This window comes from Lampris incognitus, chromosome 9 (assembly GCF_029633865.1).
Source record: "Lampris incognitus isolate fLamInc1 chromosome 9, fLamInc1.hap2, whole genome shotgun sequence".
NCBI classification, from domain to species: Eukaryota; Metazoa; Chordata; class Actinopteri; order Lampriformes; family Lampridae; genus Lampris; species Lampris incognitus.
Genome location: NC_079219.1, coordinates 11,159,629 through 11,174,760, shown reverse-complemented (window position 1 = coordinate 11,174,760; position 15,132 = coordinate 11,159,629). Strand labels below are relative to the sequence as shown.

Genomic DNA, 15,132 nt, shown 5'->3' with positions numbered 1-15,132 from the left:
ACCCTGGCCATGTCTCTGAGCACTGAACACCTCGTACTTCTGGGTACCCCAGGTAGGTTACAGTTCTGGAATATGCCAGCACTGGAGGACAATGGGTTCCTAGTAGCTTCACGCTTGATTTTTCGTAAATCTTTGGCAGTTAATTTGCGTCTTTTTTTCTCAACACGTTTCTTTCGACCCTGTTGACTTTTTGCAACAAAACGTTTGATAGTTCTGTGATCGCGACCCAATATCTTTGCAATTTCAAGCGTGCTGCTTCCCTCTGAAAGATTTTTTACAATTTTTGACTTTTCAGAGTCAGTCAACTCTCTTTCGGCCCATGTTGCCTGAGGAAAAGAATTTGCCTAATAATTATGCACACCTCGATATAGGTTGTTGATCTCCTTAGGCCACACCCTCCCTCATTACACAAATACACATCACCTGATATGCTCACATCCAATAAGCACTCAAGTTTGTACAGCTTGGAGTTGGAAAATATGCATAAAAATGATGATATGGTCAAAATACTCACTTAATAATTGTGCACACAGTGTACTGTACTGTACATTGTACGTATGCTGGTACGCTCTGTCACGTCCATCTACCTCAGGCATGTATGTAAGTAACCTGCTAACATCTATTTCAGCATCTCTGATATATTCTCTGCACCATTGCACCTTATCACCTCTTATTTCGCCTATGTAAATCAATCCTTGTGTAGTATATATCTGAAGATTGTTGTGTTGTTATTCTATGTTAAGTACACTGAGAGAGCCACGAAACCGGAGTCAAATGCCATGCAGGTGCGAACCTACATGGCAAATAAACCTGATTCTGCTTCTAATTCTGAAATGGGACGTGTGGCGCGAGTGGGACAACTTGATTGATAACACTTAAAAACAGATTCGGTCTGTGGAGAGCGACACTATCTCACCCGCAAAAGTCCTTAAAGCATCCAAAAGGTTAAACTCATGTTTCAAAATTAAGTCGTCAACGAGTGCAACATTGTCTCCGAATGGAAACACGTCTTTATAATTGCATAAACGATGACAGGCAATCATTGATCAAGATGACACGGACAACCCTGACTGCATCCACCTTCACTATCTGTGCCCTACGTCGACCTGACCACCGAGTTACTGTCCCAGGCCTGTGTGATGCTGCTGCAGTACCCTGCAGATTGTTACGCCCTCCGCATTTCCACACACATATTTATCACAGTAGTCCAAACCACCGCACATGTGACTGTAGCATCTCACTGGTCATCCAGTCAGGCCTCTCTCTCTCTCTCCCTCTCTCTCTCTCTCTCTCTCTCTCGGGCCTCAACTTTTCATCCACATCACGGCGTCACTGTGTGGTGTGAGTGGCTGTTGTTTGGGGTAGTTTGCCTATGCTTTAAGGATTCCTGCAATGAACATATGCACACATGCACGCGAGAGTGATAGAATTCACCAGAAAACAATCATCAGTTTTGATTAGCTGGACTTTATTGATTCTTCTCTCCATTGTACGACATTTGTGTTTACAGGGTTGCCAACGCGTGCTGCTCATTTGCATTTTGAGTGAAAGCAATCGGAAATTATGGGCAAATTAACTAACGATGTGGCGTTTTGACCCAGTGTTATAAGACTTGACGTTTTACCCGCAAAACAGACCAGAACACTAAGTGTGGGTGTAATCCATCCATCTATCTATCTATCTATCTATCTATCTATCTATCTATCTATCTATCTATCTATCTATCTATCTATCTATCTATCTATCTATCTATCTATCTATCTATCTATCTGTCCGTGTATAGATTCATATACCATTTGTAAGGATGATGAATCTTGTTTATGAGCGCAGGAAATATGAAGGCTTGACGGGAAGCCCTCGTGGTACCGCGCGGTCCATCCTCTCCGTTGTTTACGGCATAAATGGGCTTCATCCTCTTTCGGTCCTACATAACGTCGTCTGCCCTTTCACCGGATTATTTCTCCTCTCATTCAGACATCCTTCACGTCTGCCGGTTGATGTCCGGGAGCACCGGGGCGGGAGGAGACTCCTGGCCGGGCAACACGAGGCTCTGCCGGCGTTAATCTTCCGCTAATCCTGCGGGCAAAGCTCCGGCTGTAAGGTGATTAAACCCTATTCATAGGTCCGTTCTGCTCCAAGAAACCGCCACACGACGTCCCGTCCATGAGAGAGGAACCCGGCCGGTTCTTGGTCTGGCCCTGGTCCGGAGGTTCGGAACCGGAGATGGAGTCCGGCTGGACCGCACACTCGGTCCGCTTCGGCGCCGCGCTCGGAGCAGTTCTGCTGTGTAAGTAGTCCTCCTGCCGGCCCGCGTGCAGAGCGCTGGGCTGCGCTGACAGGAAGCGCTCACTACTGGCGGGTAGCGCAACATTCCACCGGTCCTACGGTCCCGGTCCAAAAGCTGCAGAGTAGACCAGGCTTGTAGTAACGGAGATAAAACATAGAAGCACTTTCCTGTATTGTAATGACCGATTTCTTTATTATAATGACTGATTTCTTTATTATAATGACTGATTTCTTTATTATAATGACTGATTTCTTTATTATAATGACTGATTTATTTATTATAATGACCGATTTCTTTATTATAATGACTGATTTCTTTATTATAATGACCGATTTCTCTATTATAATGACTGATTTCTTTATTGTAATGACTGATTTCTTTATTATAATGACGGATTTATTTATTATAATGACTGATTTCTTTATTGTAATGACTGATTTCTTTATTGTAATGATTGATTTCTTTATTATAATGACTGACTGTTTCTCCTTAGGTTTTTATGTTTTGTGGTATTGATAGTGGGTGATTGGTGATTGGAAGTGTAAAACAACGGGCAGGTTGTTCAGGCTGAACCTTCTCAGCTTCCTGTTAAAACCTTACTTATACCACGTCTCTCTGCTATTATACCACATGCACCCATTTGTAATATATGTTGGTCGTTTCGTTTGTTTTATTTATTTATTTACTAATTATCCGGTGTCTAATTAGAAACCAACACAGCCAATACACAACCAACATACAATCACACAACCAACATACAATCACACAGCCAACATACAACCACACAACCCCAACTACCAACAACCAACACAGAACCCAACACAACCAACATACAATATGCAACCAACACACAACCAACATACAACTCCAACTACCAACATACAACCCCAACTACCAACACAACCAACATACAATATGCAACCAACACACAACCAACATACAACTCCAACTACCAACAACCAACACAACCAACATACAATATGCAACCAACATACAACCAACATACAATATGCAACCAACATACAACCAACACACAACCAACATACAATATGCAACCAACACACAACCAACATACAACTACACACAACCAACATACAACCACACAACCCCAACTACCAACAACCAACACAGAACCCAACACAACCAACATGCAATATGCAACCAACACACAACCATCATACAACCAACATACAACCAACATATAACCACACACAACCACAATATAACCACATACAGCCATACACAACCAACAACAACATAGAACCTAACACAACCAACATACAACCACACAACCATCATACAACCCACATACAGCCAGGTACATCAACATGGTAACCCCCCAGTAGACAGAAGTGATTATCTGATCTCTGATCAGTTGTGTTGCTTTCACTTTGAAATTAAAATTTCAAGGAAAGATTTCCTGTATACCAGCTTCTGTCTCAGCCCCACACCACCCAATACAACCATCGTCCTCTGTTGCTGGACATTGGGAGGTGGCCAGTAGAACCACTGTCTTCTATTACTGGACATTGAGAGGTGGCCAGTATAACCACTGTCTTCTATTACTGGACATTGGGAGGTGGCCAGTATAACCACTGTCTTCTATTACTGGACATTGGGAGGTGGCCAGTATAACCACTGTCTTCTATTGTTTGATACTGGAAGCCTGCCAGTACAACTACTTTCTTCTATTGATGGACATTGGGAGGTGGCCAGTATAACCACTGTCTTCTATTACTGGACATTGGGAGGTGGCCAGTATAACCACTGTCTTCTATTACTGGACATTGGAAGGTGGCCAGTATAACCACTGTCTTCTATTGTTTGATACTGGAAGCCTGCCAGTACAACTACTTTCTTCTATTGATGGACACTGGGAGGTGGCCAGTATAACCACTGTCTTCTATTACTGGACATTGGGAGGTGGCCAGTATAACCACTGTCTTCTATTACTGGACATTGGGAGGTGGCCAGTATAACCACTGTCTTCTATTACTGGACATTGGGAGGTGGCCAGTATAACCACTGTCTTCTATTGTTTGATACTGGAAGCCTGCCAGTACAACTATTTTCTTCTATTGATGGACACTGGGAGGTGGCCAGTATAACCACAGCCTTCTATTGTTGGACACTGAGGGCTACAAATACAGTCTACTACATTTGGTTACTGACCCGCTGCCATCATAATTGCCACGGCGATGGTGCTGATGGTAGTGATGGTGCTGATGGTAGTGATGGTGCTGATGGTAGTGATGGTGCTGATTGTGTTTTTCAGGCTTTGCGGTTCTGAGGCGGTGGATCGGTGGTGGGGTTTGTTGCTGTTCAGTCCAGCTGGACGGGAAGACAGTGCTGATAACAGGAGCAAACACCGGTATCGGCAAGGAAACCTCACGAGACATGGCACGCAGAGGTAAGAGGCGATTTTTAATTATCTTATTGTTTTATTTGGGAGGAGGGCAAAAGGGCCCTCTCTGCAGCAACTGCCAGTTGTATTAAACATGTTATACCATCTAAATTAGCTTATTTCCGATGATTATGGATTTTAGTTTGTACCGTCAGGAGGAGTATGGGGTGTGTTTGATTTGTGTTTGCAGGGGCCAGGGTAGTGATGGCATGTCGGGACCTGACCCGGGCCGAGCGTGCTGCGGAGGAAATCCGCTGCTCGACAGGAAATGGTAACGTCGTGATCCGCCACCTGGACCTGGCATCCCTGTACTCGGTACGGCAGTTCGCTAAAGAGTTCCTGTGCACCGAGGAGCGTCTGGACATTCTGATCAACAATGCCGGTACGAGGACGGGGAGGCCCTGGACCCCCAGCGGGGCCGAGGGTTGAACCCTGATACCCTGAGGGGGAGGGGAGGTGTGTGGGGGGGGGTGGGGGTGTTGGGTTCCTTCGTTATTATATTTCAGCAGGGTTCTTAAACAACCCTGTCCACGTGTTCCCAACTAGGGATTTTAACCTCCAAGTCAAAACCCTCTACTCCCATTTTAGTGTTTCTGTCTGTTTGTGTGTCTGTTTTTTACTCTCTTTCTGTTTATCTGTGCGTGTGTGTGTGTGTGTGTGTGTGTGTGTGTGTGTGTCTGTGTGCCTCTGTCTGTCAGGAGTGATGATGTGTCCTAAGTGGCTGACAGAAGACGGTTTTGAAACTCAGTTTGCTGTCAATCATCTGGGCCACTTCCTCCTGACCAATCTCCTGCTGCCAAAGCTGAAGAGCTCCGCCCCCAGCCGGGTGGTCAACGTGTCCTCCATCGCACACAGAGGAGGTGAAACATCCGTCCATCCATCCGTCCATCCATCCATCCATGATCCAAACCGCCTATCCAGCTCTCAGGGTCGCGGGGATGCTGGAGCCTATCCCAGCATGCATTGGGGGGGCGGGCAAGCGGGGAGACACCCTGGACAGGCCGCCAGGCCATGAAGCCCTGAAATCCAACAGAGATTCAGATTTTTATATTTTAGATTACGACTTGTAATAAGGTCAACTTACATTAAGAGACAGTATGAAGGGCGTGTGAGCTTGTTTTCAGTTCATCTGTCTTTACTTCAGCACGGAGGCATTTTATAAGATTCACTGATTTTTGTATATTTCATTTACTGAACAATGTGTCCTGAACAAAAGTGTTAGGTCAGTTTTCCAATTTCAGAATAGTTCCATAGTGGCTTGGAAGGTAAACCCCGCTGGTCCGATTCTGTTTCATTTACAGGGAAGATTGACTTTGATGATCTGTTCTTTGCCAAGCGGCCATACAGCTCCTTGGCCAGCTACCAACAAAGCAAGCTGGCCAACGTCCTCTTCTGCAGAGAGCTGGCCCGCCGCATGACAGGTGAGCTTCACCTATCCCCAGCATGAACCAGGTCTTTTGGTATTCTGAGTTTCCTGTCACCAAATATATTTTAATGTGCATATGAATGTCATAATGTGGATTTTTTGTCAACACATCCCAGACAGCAAAATTGCTGTGGCCCGGACCCGTCCCACACCCGACATTTCATCTGGCCTACATACCGCGTGGAGTGATGGCATTTGGGCGGTCCACTCCTGTTTGCCAGATCTGGGCCAGAACCAAGCCATAGCAATGCCGCATGTGCCACATATTTGCCAAAGGTGGCCCATATTTGTTTTGTGATATTTGGGCCATATTCAGCATCTACCACACGGGCCACTTCAGGGTCACATCCAGATTACATGTTGCTGAGAGCACCGCATCCTTGCCAAAAAAGGCCCACATTTGATTTGGCATATTTGGGCCATATTTGCTATTACACATGCGGGCCACTTCAGGCTCACATCCATTTTGTCAGGGCCAGAAGAAGGCCATCGTTGCCTGAAGTGGCCCACATCCGGACGCTATCTGGGTTAGTATGTTAAGGTGAACTTCTGCGAGTCCTTTGTTGAATTTTAAGTCCTCTGTGAGCTCGGGTACACATTCTCCATCCACCAGCCTTAAATGATTAGTGGGGTTATTAAACTGGAGGTAATCCCAGTTTGTTAAACACTTCTGCAGCTGTACTGCCCCCTGTTTGGATCTGACAGATCCTGTCAACCTGGTTCATCTTGTTTGTGCAAAGCCTTTCATTACTTAAGTTGAAAATTATATTGACACTAATGCGATAAAATAAAATTTTCCAAGTGCATGAATTTTACTTTTCTGTAGTTTTTCCTGGTTCAGTGGAGTATTTCCTTAGTCAGGAGAGCATGGCCCAGTCTCAATCTCCACCCTAAACCCAAAGCAGTAAACCCTCACAGACTTCAACTGACGCCACCTGTGTGATCAGTGTAAATGCATGAGTGTACGTGGGTGCAAGCAGGGGTGTCGCACAAAATCCTGGGCCCTATACATAAGCAGTCTCTATGGGCCCCTTTCCTCTTTTGTCTCTCACACATCACTTTTTTGAGTGCTAGCGTACTATATATCCTTCTTTTCTTTTCTGGAACCCAGATTTTGCTTTCTTTAGGAATGACATGACTCTGTGCTTGTATCAGCAGTAACTCGCGACAGGACTAGATGAGCTGCATTGAGAGATGCTCGCGAGGGGTGGACTAAACCGTTTTGCACCTTTTGTAAGGGATGAGAGGGGCCTCAGAGAGCCTCCTCTATTTTCTTTAAGTCCCTCAACCGATGTATTGAGCCAATTTAAACGGAGGTTATGACACTAATTAGTTAGAAATAAAAATTTGCAAACCAAAACAAACTTTTAATTCCAGGCTTCCCGAGGCCCCCCCCCCCCTTCTGCGCCCTGGTAGGTCCTTCCCCTTTTCCCCCCACTACAACGCCACTGGGTCCAAGGGCTGGAAATGGTGCAAATATGAGAAAGGGAAAAGATAGGATAAGATAAGATACTTTATCATTATGCGCACGCCATGAAATTTCGTTTGGTGACTCTCAGACCAGCAACACTAGACAAGGTTATTGATTAAAAACAAGGACAAACAACACTTGGTGTAAACAAGTGAGGTAGCAAAAATGATAATGAGACAATAAAAGAAAGCAGCGGCTTTTAAAGTTCAAAATAGTGCATGGGATTAGTGCACATAGTTGTCCATATTGCAGCGGCTTTAGTAGCAGGTGGTCCTCAGCAGCTATAGGCAGGTATGTGTGTGTGTGTATGTGTGTGTGGGGGGGGGGTGGTGATGGAGGCTACAGCTCTGGGGAAGAAGCTGTTCCTCAGCCTGTTAGTCTGGGTTTTGACGGTGCGGTATCTTTTCCCCGATGGCAAGGGAACAAACAGACGGTGACCTGGTGTGTTGCGTCTTTGCTGATGTTGCTGGCTTTCCTCTGTAGGCGGCCAGCATACACAGCATCCAGGTCCGGGAGCACAGCTCCCACAATCCCCTGTGCTGTCTTTACCACCCGGGCCAAGTCCTTCCTGTTCTCTGCTGTGAAGCTGGCATCCCACTCTGTGACACGGTGACAGAGGAGGCTTTCTGTTGTGCTTCTGTAAAAGCTGACCAGCAGCTGTGAGGGGGCTGGTTTAAGTTTCCTGAAGAAGAAAAGCCTCTGTTGTGCTTTCTTCACCAGGTTGGAGGTGTTGCACTCATTCACATACGTTACCTTGATGATGCCAGTTGTTGCTTCTGGGTTCTACAGCTTTAGAAGTGTTTATTTCACATTTTATTAGGCATTCTTAATGACCGAGGCGCGTAAGTGGCCGACGGCCTGATTTTACCGTTTGATTAATTGCAGAGTGTCTTGTCGGTTTCTTGTTTAGAAATAATGTAATAATTTTGGCAGTTCAAAAGAAAAACTGAAAAGTGAAAACATATTTCACCAGGCATGCACATTGTGTTTCAGCTTCTTCCATGGCAGCATGTGGTGTCTCACGTTCCCTTATGTTGTGTTTTCAGGGTTTCTCCTGTTCTCCTTGTTTTAAACATCACAAAGCAATGAATTGTGGGTTATTTCCTCTGCCAAAGTCTGCAGTACTTATGGTACGTGCTCGTGAAGGGCTCCAAAAGTCCACAAGCAAGCCCTCATGCACTTGCTTGTTTTACTGTTGGACAGACCTGAACCCTCACAGATTTACCAGGAACGCATGCCGAAGCCTGTGAGTCCATGAGTGTGGACATTGAGATTGGGGGGGGGGTAACCTAGTTCAGTACAGTATTTTCCAATTCAGTGGAGTATTTCCTGATTCAGTAGAGTTTCCTGGTTCACTGGATTGTTTCCTGGTTCAGTAGAGTATTTCCTGTACTAAATCTATGTGGAACCCCTGCAGGTACAGGAGTGACCTCCTACAGTTTACACCCCGGGGTGATCAGGACAGAGTTGGGACGTCATGTGGAGAGCTGGTTTCCATTCCTGAGGGCGCTGCTCACGGCCCCCTCCCTGCTCCTGATGAAGACCCCCACCCAGGGAGCCCAAACCTCCATCTATTGTGCTGTGACCCCCGGCCTGGAGTCACGGTCCGGATGCTACTTCAGGTAAACCCACACAGGTCTGTGCATGTGTGTGTTCATATGTGTGTGTGTGTGTTTATATCATATATATATATATACACACACACACTATATGTACAAAAGTATTGGGACACACCTCTTAATCATTGAATTCAGGTGTTTCATTCGGACCCATTGCCGCAGGTGTATAAAATCCAGCAGCTAGCCATGCAGTCTGCATTTACAAACATCTGTGAAAGAACGGGTCGTTCTGAAGAGCTCAATGAATTCAAGTGTGGTACTGTCATAGGATGCCACCTTTGCAATAAGTCAGTATGTGAAATTTCTTCCCTGCTCGATATTCCACGGTCAACTGTAAGTGGTATTATTGAAAAGTGGAAGCGTTTAGGAACAACAGTAACGCAGCCACGAAGTGGCAGACCACGTAAAGTCACACAGCGGGGTCAACGAGTGCTGAGGCGCATAGTGTGTAAAAGTCGCCAACGCTCTATTGACTCAATAACTGCAGAACTCCAAACTTCCTCTGGCATTAACATCAGCACAAAAACTGTGTGCCGGGAGCTTCATGAAATGGGTTTCCATGACTGAGCAGCTGCATGCAAGCCTTACTTTACCAAGCACAATGCCAAGCGTTGGATGGAGTGGTGTAAAGCACGCTGCCACTGGACTCTGGAGCAGCAGAAACCTGTTCTGTGGAGTGACGAATCACGCTTCTCTGTCTGGCAGTCTGATGGGTGAGTCTGGGTTTGGCGGATGCCAGGAAAACGTTACCTGCCTGACTGCATTGTGCCAACTGTAAAGTTTAGTGGTGGAGGGAGGATGGTATGGGGTTGTTTTTCAGGGGTTGGGCTAGGCCCCTTAGTTCCAGTGAAGGGAAATCTTAATGCTTCAGCATACCAAGACTTTTGGACAATTCTATGCTTCCAACTTTGTGGGAGCAGTTTGGGGAGGGCCCTTCTCTGTTCCAGCATGACTGTGCCCCATTGCACAAATTAAGGTCCATTAAGACATGGTTGGGTGAGTTTGGTGTGGAATAACTTGACTGGCCTGCACAGAGCCCTGACCTCAGCCCCATCGAACACCTTTGGGATGAACTAGAACGGAGATTGCGAGCCAGGTCTTCTCGTCCAACATCAGTGCCTGACCTCACAAATGCTCTTCTGGATGAATGGGCAAAAATTCCCACAGACACACTCCAAAATCTTGTGGAAAGCCTTCACCGAAGAGTGGAAGCTGTTACAGCTTCAAAGGGGGGACCAACTCCATATGAATGTCTTTGGATTTAGAATGAGATGTCATAAAATTTCCAGTAGGTGTAATGGCCAGGTGTCCCAATACTTTGTGTGTGTGTGTGCCGTAATGTCTTTTACAGAGTTTGTGTGGGTCAGTAGGTGGATTAGACTGTATGTTCACCAAATAGCTGTAAAAAAGACACCTCCTGTATTTTTATATTCTTTTCTATGGAAAGGTTGTTCTTTGAGCGCTCTCCAGCCAAAGTAGAAATCAGTCATCTTTTGTTTTTTTAATCGCATACAGCATCATGGGCACTCACCGTCTTTCTAAAAATACAAAACTATTTCAACTGTTGCTGAAACACATCACTCATCAATGTCACGTCTAGTTCCCCCAAAGCAACAACTGCAAAATTGCTATTCACTCCTGTGCTATGAGCTGTGTGTCTGCAGGTTTACATGTCAACCAAACATTACACCAACTAGTCCTACCCTGTCTGGTAGAAGATGTCAGGCAGCCAAAGCATCTAGTGTAGGCCAGGGGTCCCCAGCCTTTTTTTGCACCGCGGACCGGTTTAATATTGACAATATTCTGGCATACTGGGGGAGGGGTGGGGGTGGATTAATAACGACCGGAGTTAAGCTTATAAGTCAATAGTATTATAACATTTAAAATAGCGTTTGGATATTAAACACACAGCGCATATTTTCCTCGCATTAACATTAACATACATAAAACAACGTTGCAACTCACCAATTTCATCAGTTCTCCTTAGAACTGTGGTAGCTGAAAGAGGAACCTTTGCCACCTTGTTAGCCGCAGCTTCCCCCCAACAGTTCACGGTACATGTCCTTGGCAGCAGGCAGAATCAAGTGAAAGGCTCCTTAGCCTTAGCAACACGACTAGCCGCTAAGCAGCCTTAGTAACACGACTAGCCGCTAAGCAGCCTTAGTAACACGACTAGCCGCTAAGCAGCCTTAGCAACACGACTAGCTGCTAAGCAGCCTTAGCAACACGACCAGCCACTCAGCACGACGCTCTCAGAGCAGCAGCGTGTAGAGGTGGTGGCTCTCAGCGCGCGCTTCTGTCCCGCTTGCTCGCGCTGTTTCCGGTGAAAGAACTCCACAGGTTCGAGTGTGAGTGCAGGGTGCTTGGACTCAAGGTGCCGAAGCGGTTTTGAGGCTTCGTTGCCTCATCAGACAGCTTGTCTCCACATATCACACACAGGGTCTCGGAGCCTGCGAGTCACCGGTCGCAAGAAAGCCGTATTTTAGGTACGACTCGTCGTATTTCCTACTGAAGGAAGCTTTCTTCTCTTTTTGTGCTGTCTCGGCCTCCGCTGTCTCTGCGTTATCACCGTCATTAGACCTTTTATCTCCCCTACCTCTCCCGAAGAAACTCTCAAGCCACGTTTTTTTACTGCTCATGCTGGCTAGCTAGCTGCTAGTAGCGAGCTGACTGAGTGGTCTCTGAGTTATGAAGTTAATTACCTCCCATTGGTCTGCCGAATGCCACGTGAATGAGTGATGAAATTACATCATTGTACACACATCAAGTGTCCATTTCAAATTAAAAGCCCTCTAGCATTAGGGCTTTTATTTGAATATTGTATATCATATTGTTTCCTTGCGGCCCGGTAGCAAATGCTTTGCGGCCCGGTGCCGGTCCGTGGCCCAGTGGTTGGGGACCCCTGGTGTAGCCTATGTATGCACGGACACACACACACACACACACACACACACACACACACACACACACACACACACACACACACACACACACACACACACGTACTTCTATTTTTGTGAGGCCCTTCATTGCCTACATTCATTCCCTAGCCCTTAAACCTAACCATCAGAAGTACATGCCTAACCCTAACCCTAATTTAACCTAATCTTAATTAATCCTAATCCTAATTCTAAACCTGAATCCCAAAACAGACCCTTAAAGACGTGGGGACCGGCCAAAATGTCCTGACTTTGCAAAAATATCCTCACTGATGGTTAAAAACTCAAACTGATCCTCACAAAGATAAAAGTACACACACACACACACACACACACACACACACACACACACACACAGATCTCCATGCCATATGGTTGAATATCGAGGAACTATAGGTTCTCCTCCCAGCACCTGTTTCCCGTTTTCACACAAACACAACCATGCTCTGTGTGTGTGTGTGTGTGTGTGTAGTGATTGTAGAGAGAAGGAGACGGCGCCTGAGGGGAGTGACGACGTCGTGGCGAGGAGACTCTGGGAGGAGAGCGCTCGTTTGGTCGGTTTGACGGACAGAGAATAAGCCCCGCCCCTTCACGTCTGACCGCCGGATCCCCCTAGCCGGAAGCAGGAAGTTCTAGCAGGCCGCCGTCAACCGGACACAGCCATGCTAGATTATCCTGCCAACAGGAAATGTGTAGACCAGCAGAGGCGCGCTGCTGATCTACCACTAGAATTCAAGATGAACGCTTCCTCCGGGAGACATAGAACAGAATCTGCTTCCTGTGTCTAAAAGGTCAAGACTCGAGTTTCCAACCGAAATTCTTCGGCCCAATCTCAGTGTCCACCCTCACGGACTCCCCAGACTTCGGCGCGCGTTCCGCCGATAAATCTGCGGGTTCAGGGCCGTGCCACGTTAAAACAAGCGAGTTCACCGAGGGCTCACTTGCCGACTGTTTGAGCCCTTGCAGAACACTTTCCATAAGTCCACACCCCTGCAGACTTCGCTCGAGGGTAGAACACACAATTCGTTGTGTTGTGACGTTTAAAAAGGGGACGAAAGCGGAACCCCGGGGGCGTAAAAAACGTCTGTAAACACAGACAGTCCCATGTAAATATCCCGAAACACGCTGTGTGCACGTCCGATGACTTCCAAATGTTATCCTACAACATTTCTGTATTATTCCTGTAACCGGTTATTTTCTTACCCGGTGCGGGATTCGATATGGGGTGTACTGAACCACAAGGCGACACCAGTAACCGCTCGGCTAACGGGTCTTATTAGTAGTTTACATTCACAAACAGGGAACCAACAACCAATTCTGCAATTAATCAAACGGTGAAATCGGGTGATGGGTCTCTGGTGCGTCTTGGTCATGGAGAATACTAAATACAAGGTAAAATAAACGCCCCCAAGGAAGGTTTAGCTGCGACTGAACCACGGAGGATCCCGGTACTAGCAACAGCTGGCACTGTCAAGGTCAAGTGTGACGTCACCAATTGCCCTTCCCTTCCTCGTATTTATACCACTTCCTCTTTTTTTTCTTTCAATTTTCCCCCTTTTTTCTCCCCAGTTGTATCTGGCCAATTACCCCGAGCCGTCCCGATCGTTGCTCCACCCCCCCTCTCTGCCGATCCGGGGAGCGCCCCGACCGACCAGAGGAGGCGCTAGTGCAGCGACCAGGACACGTACCCACGTCCGACGTCCCAGCCGCAGACTTTTCAGCCTTTGTGCGGTCACGCAGCTGACGTCAGTGAAAGTCTGTGAGGCTTCGGTGCTCAGGGCTGGACATTGAGATTGGGCCTCCTTTTCTTTTCTTTCTTTCCTTCTTTAATTTTTTTTTACCTGCAATAGGAGAGACATTTTTCCGTTCTCTTAACTGTTGTGGAGCACAGCGGACAAACCAAGATGTCCAGGACTGTCTGTCCCTGAATGCTCCTCAAATCTTATTCTGCAGATCACGACACAGTGGATCGAGGAAAGACAACGCGTACCCAGTGAGCTTTCACAGTCTTGTGTGTCGCCACAGACATTGATTTGGAGCAGAAATACTTTTAAACAAAAGTAACATCCTGTTTACACCCGGTTTCTTGTGTTAAGATCCGGATTGTGTCTTGATGTGGATTCTGTTCAACGACTATCAGCGCGAGTCTCAACGTGCGTCTGTCCACTGACGTCCTTACGATCTGATTTTGCTTTCCACACAACGTGCACACAACAGTGTGCAACACTTGCAATGTTTCTTTGGAAATTTCCCCATGTAGTAAGTAGATACCGGTTTCGATTGAAATCCTTTTCCACAAGCAGACACCTGGTGGCGCTGTTGCTCCATTCAAGGGTATCCGTTTTTGGGCTATGTTTTGGTCTGGAGTTGACTTGGCTCATCTTCAACACAGCGACTGCCGACCTGAGTGTTCAGGAAACGCGCATGCGTTCACACTGCATGACCAGTGTGGTCACGTGTCTCTGACCACCTGCTAACGTGGTTTGGGTGATTTTGGATTCTTAATTCATGTTGGACCCATTCATTTTAAACTGTCTGCTTGTGACCCGATCACCTGAGATGAATTTTGATACCGGGGATGAATAGGGGCCAAAGAGGCCAAAAAAAGAGCAGTACGTTTAAATGGAGGTGGAGCTGTGCAGACCTGAAGCCTCGTGGCGGTCCGATGATGGATGATGATCCTGTGAACATCTGAGCTGACCTGTTCTCTGTCCTGCTGTAGTACAAATACTTTGATAAAATATCTGTCATAACATTTCTTTTCTTTATGGGGTTAAGTCACAGAAAAACTCAGCCCACATCATTCTGACTGTCAACATTTAGCAGCAATACTGCCCATCTTCACTTTTCTCTTTCTCTTCAGGAATCCATGTTTCTTCTGAGCCGGCTCCTTCTCTTTTGGTAGCATTCTTATTTTCATCAAAACATTTTTATTTTCATCAAACAGAGGAGAGCCGGCCTTGTAGTTAAAAAAAAAAACAACCCT

General features: G+C 46.4%; 1 protein-coding gene across 1 annotated transcript; it reads left to right on the top strand.

Annotated features, from left to right (window-relative positions):
- Positions 1-4,494: 4,494 nt before the first annotated feature.
- Positions 4,495-12,752, top strand: si:dkey-23o4.6 (retinol dehydrogenase 13). Its single transcript, XM_056285751.1, is given in 7 exon segments — positions 4,495-4,563; positions 4,565-4,697; positions 4,882-5,073; positions 5,390-5,551; positions 5,993-6,112; positions 9,006-9,210; positions 12,619-12,752. Coding segments are annotated over 7 exon segments (987 nt in total). The 3' UTR covers positions 12,725-12,752.
- Positions 12,753-15,132: the final 2,380 nt, after the last annotated feature.